This window comes from Strongylocentrotus purpuratus, unplaced genomic scaffold, assembly GCF_000002235.5.
Source record: "Strongylocentrotus purpuratus isolate Spur 01 unplaced genomic scaffold, Spur_5.0 spur5_scaffold_17, whole genome shotgun sequence".
Classification (NCBI taxonomy): Eukaryota; Metazoa; Echinodermata; class Echinoidea; order Camarodonta; family Strongylocentrotidae; genus Strongylocentrotus; species Strongylocentrotus purpuratus.
This window is the reverse complement of record NW_022145602.1, coordinates 18,286,170-18,301,566: the sequence shown is the minus strand read 5'-3', so window position 1 is coordinate 18,301,566 and position 15,397 is coordinate 18,286,170. Positions and strand designations below refer to the sequence as shown.

Genomic DNA, 15,397 nt, shown 5'->3' with positions numbered 1-15,397 from the left:
TAATTACCTAATAATCATGATTAAACATAACAATCATGACCAGATGAACATGATTATACGATAATATGGTAATCGTGACTACATCTAATTACTTTCTGATTGTTATTGATATATACTAAAATCATAATTCATTCAAAAGCAGTGTTGTAAATACAATAAATATATCTTTATTCAACATCTGTGTTTCAATATGGCCCTTATGTTCCCCCTCTTTTCTTTTGTACATGAAAGAACTACAACATAATTACATTCTAAATACATGTATACACATGGACTACACGATATCAACTGTCTTGTAATATAAATCATGCATGAAAAAAGCAGGACTGTAACGAATGTATATATAATGTCATTGCAATCTTCGCACATTTCAAAAAGTGAGGCAAAAAGCTATTGAAATTTTCTTAGGATGATTTCGTTGAAGTCTTTGCGATCGGTCCCGAAGGATAGGAATTTTTATCATGAATGAATAGTAATTCTTAATAATCATTTTTTAAATTCTATCATTTAAGTTCATAACTAATTGAAATGTTGAAAATAACATAAGTCGAATCTTAGATATTTTGATATCTGAATATATAGCAACAAAGTACAAGCCCCATTTCAACCAATCCAATCAAATATAGGATTCTGCTTAAATGCATTGATTTGATAAAAAAACATATATCATGCATATTTGAAATAGTACTGTTATAAAATGTAAATTATTTTCCAAAAGTATATAGTATAGTTCAGCTGCAAAATAAAGCAGCATATTAATATATGGTGATAACAATAATTATCAAAATGATATGAATAACATCAACAATGAAAATAATAACAATAATAACTCTACTAACGACAACAACAAAATATAAGAATCACCAATACTTTCTAGATATCAATTTTCAAAACACAGTGGAAGTATTGCCTACATACACGTACATTATTTTCAGATTAGGCAATACGTCCTTGTAATGTTCACACACTTCCGAGAAGGTGCTTAAATGGTTGATTTTGTTTGAAGTCATTTCGAGCGGCCGGTTATATGCAACACATTGGATTTCAGGGTAGCGTTCTTAAAATAAAGCAATATTTTGCTAAAATATGCCTCCATTTAATTTGAGACAAGTAGAAATACAAGATCTCTTTTTAAATAAAAGCAACGTGTTTTACCAACATCGCTACCACTGCTGTAGTGTACTTTCAAATGTGCCACTCTTCTTTTAAGGTGTACATATTATAGAAGCGATTTCCGGTTTCTGAACCCAAGCGTCATCATGCGCGCGTCATGAAGTTGGTGATGCAATATGGGACACGGCGGTCGGCACATAACATTGTGAGCAATATATGGCAGTTTACGTACATCTCAAGTACTGTCACTAAGAGGCATGTAATGTACGATCATACATTTATAATAATATAGGAATACAAACTTTGAAGTATGATAGAAGAGAAAGTAGAAGGCGGCACGATATACACGTTTAGGTTACTATTTTTTTCTTAAAATATATCACAAAATTCTTGATATCATGTTATCGTAAATAATAATTAATTGTAACACTAATCTCGAATCAGCTGTATCCCTTGATGTAACAAATCGAACCACGGGCGTTAATCCCGGCTATTATCTAGTGTACAAGCAGGAATGCGTATCAGTGTTTGCACAAAGCCACATGTTACCAATCAAAATCTTGTTGCATTTGCTTTTTGGACACCCTGTATTTATAGCAAACACAACTTACAGTAATTCAACATACAAAAGGTTTGCAAGGTTGATTTTAAAGCTAATATTTATGCCGTTAACAGTAATCTACGAAAGACAAGTAAAAGAAACCATAGCAAAAGTCACACAGAGCGAAGTGACAGCATACAAATAGATAAATACAATGGCGTATCCAGCAATGGTGAGGAATCCCAACCAGAGAGAAATGTGGAATAGAATGGAAACCCAACATGAGGAATACATAGGGCGGACGGCGAGAAGAAGTATTCCTTTGTGTGTCAAGGAATCTAAACAGGGTGGGGGGGGGGGGGGGAGGGACTATGCTAGCTCAATTCCATACCAAATAAGCTACTGGATGCATGAATAGGTCACCCCTCTCAACCTCATAACAAATCTCTGTCTGGTTTTCACGGACTCGTTTAAAAGTACGTGTCCAAGGATCCATGGTGGAATTTATTCTGGCCATTCCTTGTGGGGGCGCCGTTTGAGTAGGACGCCTCTGTCCAGTAACCACTGGCTGTTCGATATCTATATGAAAATCCATTGTCGTCTACCGTCTGCCGAGAAGACAAGCCCTGAGCTTCGCTATCATCACGAAACACATCACCAGTATTCGAGCTCCAGCCCATCTCTAGCCCATCCTTGTATTTGTGCACGAATGGAGGGTTGATGTGTCCCGAAGACAGGTGGCCGATACTTCTGCTCCGCTTTCGTCTCGCTCCCGGAGTGCTTTCCTGATAGGTTCGATAAAAAGAATAGCATAAGTTACGAAGCCTCATTAAGATATAAAGCGGCAAAACCACGGCCGATCTATTTAATAGCTGCATATACATTAGAAACAGAAATCGCCAATTTGTTCACATTCCGGCAAAGATACCACTTGCAAAGACGACGAAAGATCGAAATCGAAAAATCCTCCTCTCGATTGTAGTTTCATGATACGCCTGCCGAAGTTTCATCGTTGTGTTGCTTCCGTGCTAACGCATGCAGGGCACTGAGGAGTGGCGTACGACACTACTCACAACAAATCGGTATGAGCAAACTTCCACGGGTTTTTGAGGGTATTTCCAGGAATGTAAATGTTAGTAAAAAACTTGATTTTTCAAAATGTTTTCGTTGACATGTAAAGAGGCCTAGTGATGACGTATATGCTTCACATTCCTGGATCTTTTAACACGGAATTCAGTGAATACACGTTGTACCTTTGTTGTGCGCATTTGCCTTGCATTTACACGTACACAACAGGCGTGTTTTGGGGTCGTTACCACGTCTTTTCTGAACGAGCCTTCACTATGAACATGACGACAAAGAAAGCGGACAAAATATACAGTTCCTTAGGTAGACAAAGGATCATCCCTTCACTGCTATTATGTAAAAAGGTGAATATGCATGTGATACCTGTTCTACACATTTTTACATAATAGCAGTGAAGGGATGTTCCTTTGTCTATCTGAGGAACTGTATATTTTGTCCGCTTTCTTTGTCAGTCATGTTCATAGTGCTTACAATCGTATCAACTACTCAAACAGTGAACGTCAAAGAACTTTTGTCAATGCGTGGTATAACACAAGGGATATTTTGCCGAAATACCATATCAACTATCTTCGAGAAATTAATTTTATGTTTTTTTCTTCTTCCCTTTCCTCCCCTCTCTCTTTTCTTTTGCATCTTGTGTGCCCCCTCTTTTGCGGTTTTTGCAGCCCCTTCAAATGCCACTAACGAAACAGGCCCCCTGTTAGCCGTAAAGACGCCACTGATTGTATTACAAGCAAACAAATTGTTTAGGAGGAAAATGAAGAGGATATCGTTGCTCTAGGTCAGACCTCAACGACTTATGCTAATGAGTCTCCCTCAATGATTATATCGGCTTGGTGGTATAGGGCCCCGTCTTATAAAGAGTTACGATTGATCAAAATCAATCGCAAGTCTTCCTATCAATAGCAAGTTTGCAGTTTCCTTTCTCGTATGTACATAGTGGAGAGTGATATCAGCTCTTTAGAAGACGGGCCCCAGGAGGAGAACTGGAGGAAGCAGTGCCCAAGTTCGATTGACAGAACTAACGTTTTTATCGTAGCACAAATCTGGGACGTCATGCAAATGCCCCACCCCCTTCGGAATAAACGTGACATAAACGAGTCACAAAGTATGCCCAGCCCCCCTCCCCATCGTTTTTTTTATTTGTTTTAGGTAATTCAATTTTGTTTCTTCATATTTTTTCATGTTTTTGGGGGGTACATGCATTTCTCTTTGCTTGCTTGAATTTGTAAAAGTATAAAGGCACATACAAATCCTGGTGACCCTTTCCCCCCTGCTTTTCAGCATTTTGGGGGGATATTGCGCCTTCCCCTCCCCTTTCTTGGTAAAATTTTGAAAGTGATATTGAGGACTTACGTTAACAAAGTGTTCTGTCTGCCGGTATGGTGACGGGTTGGAACGTCTATTCCGACTGGTGTCCTTCTTGAAGTTACCCGTCATTCCATGCGATACACCGTACAACGTCTCCATTTGCCACCTCCGGCCACGGTAGAGACGTACAAGGTAACCCATGGTAAGAAGGATGAAAATGACCAGGACGGCCACGATGGGCAGGGCGATGCTAAGTGCTGTTGGACCGCCATCGTCACTTAGAGGACTAATTTTTAAGACAAAGGTGAGTATTGTATCGGTTATGTAATATCAATATGAATAAGAAAAGTTTGAGTATGTAGCACATAAGAGCTGGTGTATATTGTGAGGTTTTGGAATGACCAGTATAAATATCGAGTCAGTCTAGTTGAGCTTCACATACACTGTACACGAAACCTGGTAGATGGGACCAAGCATAAATGTTCAGACCACACCTTTAGTAACTTATTGTCTTACGCGGACTTCTTAAAGGGCCCATGACATCGAAATACAAGTGTATTCCTGTTGGTGTGCAGTCCTGCATACATCTCATATTTTGATATGTAACATTTTGAATTTGTTTCATAGATTTTTAAATATTTTTGAAATGTTTGTTTTCAAACTTTCTAAGCTCCACCCTAAAAACCTCTAGATCTCATCCCCCTTGTGACATCATCTATCAGTCATCAATGAGCTAACTTGAGAAAGTGTCATGTAACTTTGCCAAAGTTGACCACCTGTTACAATACCATAAACAATAGCAACATATAAGTTGCTATGTCAGACTAAACTAATATTCTAGAATAGACAATGGTATGTAATTTCCCCCAGCTTAACACACTTTCATAGTAGAATTGCATGCTTGCATACATATGTACAAGACATCATCATTGCCTTTGTCTTCCTGGTGATGCTACAGCATGTCTGTCTGGCAACTTGTATTGTATTGTATTGTAATACTGCATGCAACCTGTTCCGGGGATATCCTTCATAAATTTAGGGATGAGGGTAAAATTATATTATCAAAGAATGTAAATCGTCTGTTAAACATGCTTTCCCGCTGCATTGGCCCAACTACTGTAACAGTGGATGTTGGGGCACGTTATGGGAGGGGGGTGGTGACGGAAATGACGAGCAAAAAAGATCCCTGGACCATTTCCCGCACTCTTACCCATCAAATAGACTTGAAAATTCACATTTAATTTTCCAAGTATGACCGTGCTCCGCCCCGTCACTCTCCCTGTTCCACAAACCCTAAGGCCCGAATTCACAAAGGAGGTTTGTCGACAAAACTCCTTTTGTTTCGACAAACCTCCTTTTGTTTTTTACAAACCAGGTTTGTAAAATACGCGTCAAAACGCGTCAAATGATGTCGACAAACCTCCTTTGTGAATTCGGGCCTGTATGGATAGACTCACGCAAAGCCCCCTGTCCTGCTGAAATACAGAAAATGAGGGCATATTTACAGAACATAAAAACAGGAGAAACTCACATGCAGGTGACATTCGCAGAGCCGGGCTCGACCCTTTCACATGTAGCACCATTTCTACAAGGATTGTCCAATGAACATGGATCAGTCTGCAGCTCAAAACCTGCGGATGGAAATGATTTAAAACGTTTGCCTCCCGTCATGAAATGTTAGCAACGTATACACTGTACTTGTTAGAGCAATAGGATATGCGATAGCTCAGTGGTAGAGCAGTGGTCTCGTAGCCGGAAGACCCGGGTTCGAAACCAAGTCGATGTGCTAGTGCCCTTTGGTCAGGCATTAATCCTGTGAAGAGCTACATCCAGAATGATGATGATGATAACGCTAATAACCTTGATAATTATAATTATAACAATAATAATCATAATAACGATAATGATAATGATGATAATGAAGATAATAATAATAATGATTATGATGATGATGATGATATTAGTTAAGCTAGTAATAAAAATAATAATAATAATTATGATGATGATGATGATGTTTAATAGTAATGCTAATAATGATAATAATAACAATTATAATGATAATAATAATGGTAATAATAATAATAATGATAATAATAATGATAATAATACAATAGTACAATAATAAAAAATAATAACAATAATAGCAATAATAACAAGAGGTCCACAGGCCTTACGTTCACATGAGCGGATGAAAATAGGGACCTCGCAATAAGGGACCTAGCTCCCATCCCCTTTGCATCAGGAACATAGAATATATTGAAACAGCACGGTAACTTAAGGTTGCTGCTCCCAAGTCCCTTGCTGGGGCAGGCATCCCATTCAAACAATTTTAGGTCTTCTTCACATGGAAATGATTCCTAACATGCTAAGCCAGAATCCATACCAACGTTTTGGTCTGAAATCATTTCTTGTCACTTAATGACATATCAGAACATGAAATATAGAATGCGGCTATATAACCTTTGAAGAGATAACCTTGATTCAAATGGAACAATTTTTTAAAATTATATTTCAATTTTCAGCTTTAAAAATTCGCACGTGCACGTGTATATTTTAAGTTTGCCTTTCTCACATTTCTGTTTGGATAGTGGAAATTGAAGGCCGTTCCAAAGCCCCCTTGGGTTTTTGAGACAAAATTGAAAATGTGAAAAGTTTACGGACGACGGGCGGGACAAAAACCGACCACAGTAGCTTACTTGAGCCTTGACTCAGGTGAGTTAATAATGAAAAAGAAGAAGATAAGAAGAAGATGGAGGAGAAGAAGACGAGAGAGAAGAAAAAACAAAATTGGTATTTGTTAAAGCGCATATACCCACCAACCAAGGGGATCAGGCCCGCTCAAGGCGCTTTTATATCACCCCGGCTGCGATATTTTGTTTCTGCCAGGACTTGCGCCACCGACGCGAGAGGGCAGTATTCACCATCACCCACTCATGAACAGGTTTGTATTTTCGGTCTTCTGATTGGCTGATATATTTTTACGTTCTTAGCAGCTTGGAAAGAGGTCACAAGCAAGTAGACTTTTAATATTTATTGCTTTGCCTCACTATTTATAACGTCCAGAAATAGGACAGAAATATTATTGGGGTTCGAACCCACACCCCTAAGATTTTCATTCGCTGACCTTACCGATCAAGCCAACGATGGGTTGATGTACGATGGGTTTGCATGATTATTATATCCCTAATCCTAACCCTTAAGGTTATGTCATTGTTACGTCACACGCTGTAAGCAGCCAAAATTTATGAATAATTCATGTTTTATAGCCACAAGTTATAGCGTGAATACTGCCCTGTCTCGTCGGTGGCGCAAGTCCTGACAGAAATAAAACTCGCAGCCAGGCTACATATTCCATTGCCAACAGCAGTCAATGAACTCCTTCCTATCGGACCCATTTAACACCAGGGTAAAGAGCGGCGAATGTAGTATTGCTGCATTACTCACTTTGAACGTCGACTCCAGGGATGTTGTTGATAGAGGCTATCACGAGTAAGAACAACTGTTGAATAGTGATGTTATTCTTAAAGGTCACGTCCATTCTGACCATTGCTGTGAGGAGATCTATGACGTCATCATTCGCCGAAATGGCTATTCCATTTACACTTATTACTTCTGGAAGACTGTCGATAGTACTCACGATCTAAAGAGATAGAGACGAATATTGATTTGATGATGCAGTTATTCAATTTTACACAGCAATACAAACATGACAAAACTTGTAAAAAATATATTTTTCACAGCATTATTTTTTGCGCAATAGCAAACAGAAGCCAATTCAGGTATCATCAACAGATAATAGGCAATATTCGTTATGTAACCATATTTATGCATATGCCTTTTTGAAGCGCCTCAATACCAGTTATTTCATTCAACTGTTACGAATAAATGTATCTTAATAGTCAGAATTCAAATCGCACACATAAGTCGTTGCTAAGTAGGACAAACATGGCTTTTCATACATATAACAACACGTAAGATATGCAATTTGCTTTCTGACTATTGAAATTATTCGTAACAGGTGAATGAAATAATTTGTATCGACGCACTTAAGAATATTCTGTTTACTTAAAGAATGCAACGCACCCTTTTAGAATAATAAAACAGTAAACATTATAAAGTGTACCAATCACCCAAACGTACTTTTTGTTCTGTTTGTTAGGGGTTACATGTGGCTAAACTACATTCAAAATATAAGCTTCAATATTACTTACGAGATTTTTAAATACGCTTTCATATCAAATTAAAAACAACTTGTGAGTACACTACTCAACACACCTATACACACTCTCATGGAGTAGGACCTACACGAAACCCGAGTCCGGCTTGGGTTCCGTGGACTTGGTTTGATGCTATTCTGTAATTTCTTCTTGGTCCATAGAATGCCGGATAAAGGTTGACTTTATACATTCTAGATGTACACGACTTATTTTATTAGATACACTTGCATAGAGAGTTTCCCAAATGGCCGAATGACAATTTTAAGAAATGACCAAGGTAACACTTACTGAATCCAGCAGAATCCGTACCTCTGGTGACCCAGTGGGAACAGCTGCACGTTTCCTTCGACCACTAGTGGCAGTACTGGAGTCCTCAGTGACATTGCCCACAAACGTAGCTATATTATTTATAACGAAAAAACATAAACAGGCCCACGTAACACAACGCTTTGAGGTCAATTACACATTTGAAACCAAGATTTGGATTGGTTAATGGTCAACCTTTTGAACACAATGTGCATGCAATAATGATCATGATTGGCCATTACCATTTTGCGACTGATTGCAAACCTCTGTTTGATTATAAATGAATTTAATCGAGATAAGTGTAAAAATTTAATGCAAGCACCTCCAAATTAATACGTTTATTTTCGCAGGGCTAAGTGTCGTATAACCACACAATGTTATATTTCAGGCCTACCGATAGACGGTGAAAGTGGATTCAATTAGTAAAAATGGAAGAAAAAAGTGATAGGGGTTCTCTCCTTCCTACCTGACTCCCAAATATGTACAGCAATAATAATGATAATATATACCCAAAGCCGTCCCTCAGCGTACAAAGCGTACACCACTCGAATCCCTAATTTGCCATCAGCGCTAATTGGTATGATCGCTCGTTCGCCACAATTGCATAAACATGTAGGCACAAATCAATATGCACCAATTGAGGAAAGAATTGCTTTCTGCAACACAATGGCCTTGCAGGGATAGCCAAATCTGGTCTTGATTAGCTCCATGATAACCTTTTAAACACAGTTATATGGACTGATAACATGAGGCAAAGGACGGGAGTGTCACTTCAGCAGACTTTTCGCGGTTTAACTTATGTTAGAGAGGAACATACCTGTTTTCGGACAAACGCTGCCGTTGAGTTCACACTCTGCAAAATAATATATAAAATATGTTATACACTAATCAGTATTCAGTATTGCGACAAGTGCGCACATACAGTAATAAACAGAAACCCTGTTGAGGGTCGTTTTTGCGAGTTCTCAGATTGTTTGATCCCTTTGTTTCATGAGCATCGTTAGGACCATGACCATTACACCTAGGACATTCTGCACTGTCTAATTACCTGAACTTCTGTGAAAACCTTTTCTATTACACCCTTCATTTTTATCTTTTGTTCTCTGTTTACTTGTGGTTCATTCTACACTCCTATCACAATGATCACTCTTCTTTACTTTTCAATATTTTGGCAAATACTCTCAGTCACTTTTCTTTTGTTGTATATATATTAATGTTGTCATGTGTTTAAGTTCTTAAGCTCTTATGACACTGCCCATGAAATAAGGTGATCGAAAATTTGAGACCTCGCAAACATGACTGTTATTACGATTTCTGTTTCGTACTTTACAGTTGTATCACCATTTACACTTGTCAGTAACTTTCAAGTTAACATGAATCAAAGTCGGTTTGTAAACATTTTGACATATAATAATTACAAAATGATGAGCAGGCAGTGGATTCTCTAAGTATTTCTTCTCGAACAATCATTTACTTGTAAAAAATGCAAGGAACTCAGTAGCAGCCGACAAGAGTGGAATCTCGATATAGCTTTTGGATATGTATATTGTGCATTAATACGTATACTGCGCGCACGCCGCATGCATGCACCATTTAGTATGAAAGCCCAGGAAGTTGCTCGAAATTACATCCAAGAGTCGCACATCAGGGCCCCATTGCATAAAACTTACTATTGATGGTAACTTTGCCATCAATGGTAACTACCATGGACACTTTGATTTTAATTGGCTGTTGAGCCCTGTTACCACGGTAGTTGCCATCGATGGCAAAGTTACCATCAATGGTAAGTTTTATGCAACGAGGCCTCGGGCATTTTGGGGGTATTGGCGATATCGATAATTGATACGCACTTTCATTAGATGAATTAATTGCGTCTTCACAGTAAAAGATATTAAGATCAAAATGAAACTAAAGGAAATTAACTGAAGCACATTAAAGAAACTCTTTCGAACAAATATACAAAATGGCGCCAAAATAACGTCACGACGCACTTACAGTATGTGGTCGAAATTTCATTTTCAGCAGATGTAATATAAAACACGTATCCAGAAACAAATATAACTTTTGAGACAAAGTTAAACACGAAAAAGGGACAAACTTATTTTTAAAGAAGAATTTCTGACAAATCTTATTTGGTAGTCTGCAGAGAATTAAGACACAATTTAGTTACCACAGCTCGTTCCAGTCCAATCAGGAGCACAATTACATGTATAAGAGCTGACACCATCTATACATGTTCCACCATTCGAACAAGGATTAGAATCACATTCGTTAATATCTGCAATGAAACATTTAAGTTTGTATTGAAAAAGACACTCGATTAAAGCCACTTTGTACATGGATAAAACAAGACAAATGCAACTTCGTCTCCTAAATTTAGTTAAAGGGCAAGTCCACTCCAAAAATAATTTACTTTCTATAGAAACAGAAAAATCAGAAAACCAATCAAAAAAGTTTGAGCAAAATCGGATAACTAATAAAAGAAGTTATGAATTTTTAATAATATGAAAAACTTTGAAAATCACTAGACAAATTGGCAACTCACTCATCAGTCTGTGACGTCATGTCCTCACTATCCACTAATTCTTTTCTTTATATTGATAACATAAATTTCCTATTTTCCCCCTCAGAAACTTATTTCTTCACACCAGCATCCAAGTTAGATTGATAGTAATATGTTTTTTTGTGGATGCACTAATATAGAGTAATTTTTGTTTTAGTTAAATCATGAAAAATGTGAAATTTGATAAACAATGTATGAAAATTCAATAATTATGAATAATCAATATTCAGAAAAATAGTATCAATTCTTCAAAGTTCATAAAAGATTTTGTGAAATGTCATGCACGCAATATGATACAAATCATATAACCTGGTCAAAGGCATGGGGAAATCAAGTTTTGGGGGATAACAAGGGAAATTAATGGGATTAAACTACATAAAGCAATTGATAAATAGTGAGGACATGACGTCACAAACTGATGACCAAATTGGTAAAGTTGTGACAGGGGCAAGGGTCATACAACCACACAATGTATTATTTTAAGCCTACCGATAGACGGTGAATGTGGATTTTGTTAAGAACAACAAGACAACAACAACTTCCCACCCGACTTCCAAATCTGTACGGAAATAATACTGATATACCCACTTAGCGTGTAAGGTGAACACCACTTCAATCTTTAATTTGCCATCAGCGCTAATTGGCATGATCGCTCGTTCGTCACACGAGCATATGTACACAAATCTATATGCACCAACGGACGGAAGGATTGCTTTCTGCAACACAATGGCTTTGCCGGAATAGCCACTTCTGGTCTTGATTAACTACATGATAACCTGTATGAACTGGTAACATCAGGCAAAGGACGGGAATGTCACTTCAGCAGCTAACTAGAACAGCTGAAGACAGACAATTATGGAGAACCTGTGTCTCAAGGTCCATTTTCTTTTTATTTATTTGTCGCCCCAACAGCCTCCAAGCTTTGGGACACAATCATATACATTCAGATAGATAATGGGATAGATAGATAGAATAGTTGTACTATTAAACGGTTAACTAAATATGGAAGCCTGTGGTACATGTATCCCACGATAAATCTTACGCGACACAGAGAGATTATTTATGGGCCATATTAAGTGTAAAATCACGGGTAAATCGCGTCATTTAAAAAGGTCGGACAATTACTATCCCTTGTTTAACTTAGGTTTGAAAAAAACAAACCTCTTTGACAACCCCCAGATTCGTTACAATCTGCAAAAATTAATATATAATACATTTTAATTGTACAATACACTGGTCGGTATCCAGTGTTACCAGAGGTGGTACGTACAAACAGTACCAAACAGAAAACCCTTAAAATAGTCATGTTTGCGAGTTCTCAGATATTTCGATAACTTTGTTTCATCGTTAGGACCATGACCACTTCGCCTTGGACGTTCTTCACTGTCTAATTACCTTAACTTTTGTAACCCTCTTTTCTATAACACCCTTCATTGTTATCGTCTTTACATTCAGAATGCACCCCACCCCTATTTGCACATACCTTGGTCATGTCTGTTGTTCTTTTAATTGTGGTTTATTCTACACTCCTATCACCATGAGAACTCTTCTTTACTTTTGCAAATATTTCCAGTTGCTCTCTTTTGTATTTTGCATTAATGTAATTATGTTGTTTGATTTCTTATGTCAAACATTCCTATAATACGCAGGTAACACGTTCCTGACGTTGGTCATGAAATAGGTGATCGGAAATTTGAGAACTCGCAAACATTACTCTTGTTAAGATTTCTGTTTTGTACAGTAAATACACTGGGCAGTAACTCTCAAGTTAAAATGAATCAAAATTGGTTTATAGACAAGATATTGTGGTAGCCAAGGCGATCTTACGGATGATTTCATGAACGTTGGAGAAAAATGACATTTTGATCGTTCATAACTCAATTTTTTTCTTTTTCTAGAGTGCTTGTTCAGATAACGTTCAAATTACGAAAGGCAATAGTTCAAAAAAGGACTTCCAAGATTTGTTTTCAAATTATGTTTCTATAACTTCCATTTCCATTGCTGGCCATATTATTGCCGTACATCTTGCCTCCCTTAACCTCGTTTTTGTTTTACTCAAACATGACATGTGGCCACAAATTCAATACGTCTCTAAATCAGTGAGGTCTTGGTTGCGTAACTTAGGATTCATATATTAATACCTTATTTATTTATTTGTTTATTTATTTATTCATGATTTCTTTCACCAGGGTAATTTATATTCCACTGAAGGCCAGTGGACCTGCTTTTCAAGAAAGCCCTGTCTAATAAAATAACAGTATAAAAAGGGAATATAATATTACCATCATTATTGTACATGAATGTGAAATATCAATTTAAATATATATCTTTTTGAAAATAACACTATTTTAAGAATAGAATATTTATTATCAATTATATAAAAAATAAAACAATATTGAATTATAACAACAATTAGTATCATCCCGTATTTGATTTGTAGTCAAAACATAATCTTTCACAAGATTGGTAATAACAGCTTCCATTTGTTTTTGTTTTTAGAGTGGGCGTTTCCAAAACTGGTCTGTAGCTCTAAGATTGTCAAATAATGAATTAGGCTGACTTTTCCAATTCTGTATGGATTTTCTTTTGGAGGTGTGGGGGGGGGGGGGCTGGGGGAGGGGGTTATAATGATGATCTTGACATGAAGATTTTCTGACGAATGTTATTGGTAGTCTTCAGAGAATTGAGACACACTTCAGTTTCCTGTTGAGCAGGTCAATCCACTATAATTACTAGCACAGTAACAGGTATAACAACTAGCATGATCTTTACATGTCCCACCATTCAAGCAGGGTTTTTAATCACATTTGTCAATATCTGCGATGGAACTTTTGAAATTGTATTGACAAAGACACTGAATGAAAGCCACTTTTTACAAAGACTTTTCCAAAAAATGATAGTAGGGATGATCTGCGAAGCTTAAAAGCCAATCCATTAGCTCTTTCATCAAGTGACAATTTTTGTTTAATCACAGGATAAATATTAAGATAGAAATCAAACTAAGAGGAAAATGTTATTTGATGTGCAAGGAGCTTTTGCATTACACGAAAAATGTATGTATGCAGGTAAGTAATCTGCTTTGACTTTAATAGCTCACCTGTTTCACACCTAGTCCCAGTATAGCCAAGAACGCAGGCACAAGTATAGGTGTTTAATCCATCAGTACAAACTCCTTCATTCTCACACGGATCAGAAGAACAATTGTCGATATCTGTGCAAAGTGAGTTCCGAAGACAATGATTGGGATAAAAGCGATGAGAAAAATAATTTTGCGTTTAAGCAATTGATCGTCATGTGGCGGATAAAAGGAAAAATCAAGTTAAATCTGGTATTTTTAATTAAGTCAATGACAGTGGAGAAAAAAATTATATTTGTAAAACTTTTAAAGGGAAGGTTGAATTCTGTTGCAGAGGGCGTTACAAAAAAGATTTTTTTTTTCGTGAGACAATGAAAAACTGAGTGTCACATTTGAAAGAACATACAATTTAAATGACAAACCATCTTTGTTTGATCAAAATCGGTTCAGAGACGGCTGAAATATCCATAAATATAACAATCAATAATACTTGTGTACCACCACAAATATAAGTTAATTTGAGAAAAGAAACCGTTGAAAAAACGAAATAGCGCCTTTTACGTCGTATTTCAGCCAATGTTGATGTTGTTTTGTGTTCATGACGAAAACTCGTCGTTTAAAATTGAAACCCCCATTTGACTTTCACCATTTCTACTTGTACTAGAGCTGAGATTGTGATAAGCCCTAAGTAAACACTAGCGCTGTAGTCCACCCCCACCGAGACCTTGATGAGGTGATAGCGAGAGAGAGATAAGCATGATACAAGGGGAAAGGAAGGGAGAAGGGAGAAAGAGACACATGCAGGGGTTCGCTGCCAGAGTTAAAATTGTTGTTATATCGCCAATTATGGGTCATTTTGCTTCGTTCGAACTTTCATTTTGGTCTTCATCCAAATTATTAGTGACTTTAGGACATGAAAATATCTTAAAACAAGTAAAATACTTATTTCCTACTTCTCATTTCCTTTCAGGCAGACCCCAGTAAGAGTTTGTCTACACTAGTATTACGTAAGATGATGTAGAGTCCAGCTGCAATCCAATATCTTAATCTCTCACTCAAAGCCTCAAGGCTCTGTCCAAGTTTTTAACGAGAGAATTGAAAGTGGGGTAGTGAGACCCCATCAGATTCCCATTGGTGCCTGTGTAATAGTAGTAGCTCTCTCAAAGTTTTAACGAGAGAAACGA

At 37.2% G+C, this 15,397-nt stretch overlaps 1 protein-coding gene across 1 annotated transcript; it reads right to left on the bottom strand.

Annotated features, from left to right (window-relative positions):
* Window positions 1-2,009: 2,009 nt before the first annotated feature.
* Window positions 2,010-9,661, bottom strand: LOC105445257. Its single transcript, XM_030988278.1, has 7 exons — window positions 9,623-9,661; window positions 9,392-9,425; window positions 8,557-8,666; window positions 7,496-7,691; window positions 5,583-5,682; window positions 4,097-4,337; window positions 2,010-2,439 (listed from the first exon to the last, which is right to left on the bottom strand). Exons 1-7 carry the CDS (start codon window positions 9,659-9,661, stop codon window positions 2,125-2,127), a joined length of 1,035 nt encoding a protein of 344 aa, XP_030844138.1. The 3' UTR covers window positions 2,010-2,124.
* Window positions 9,662-15,397: the final 5,736 nt, after the last annotated feature.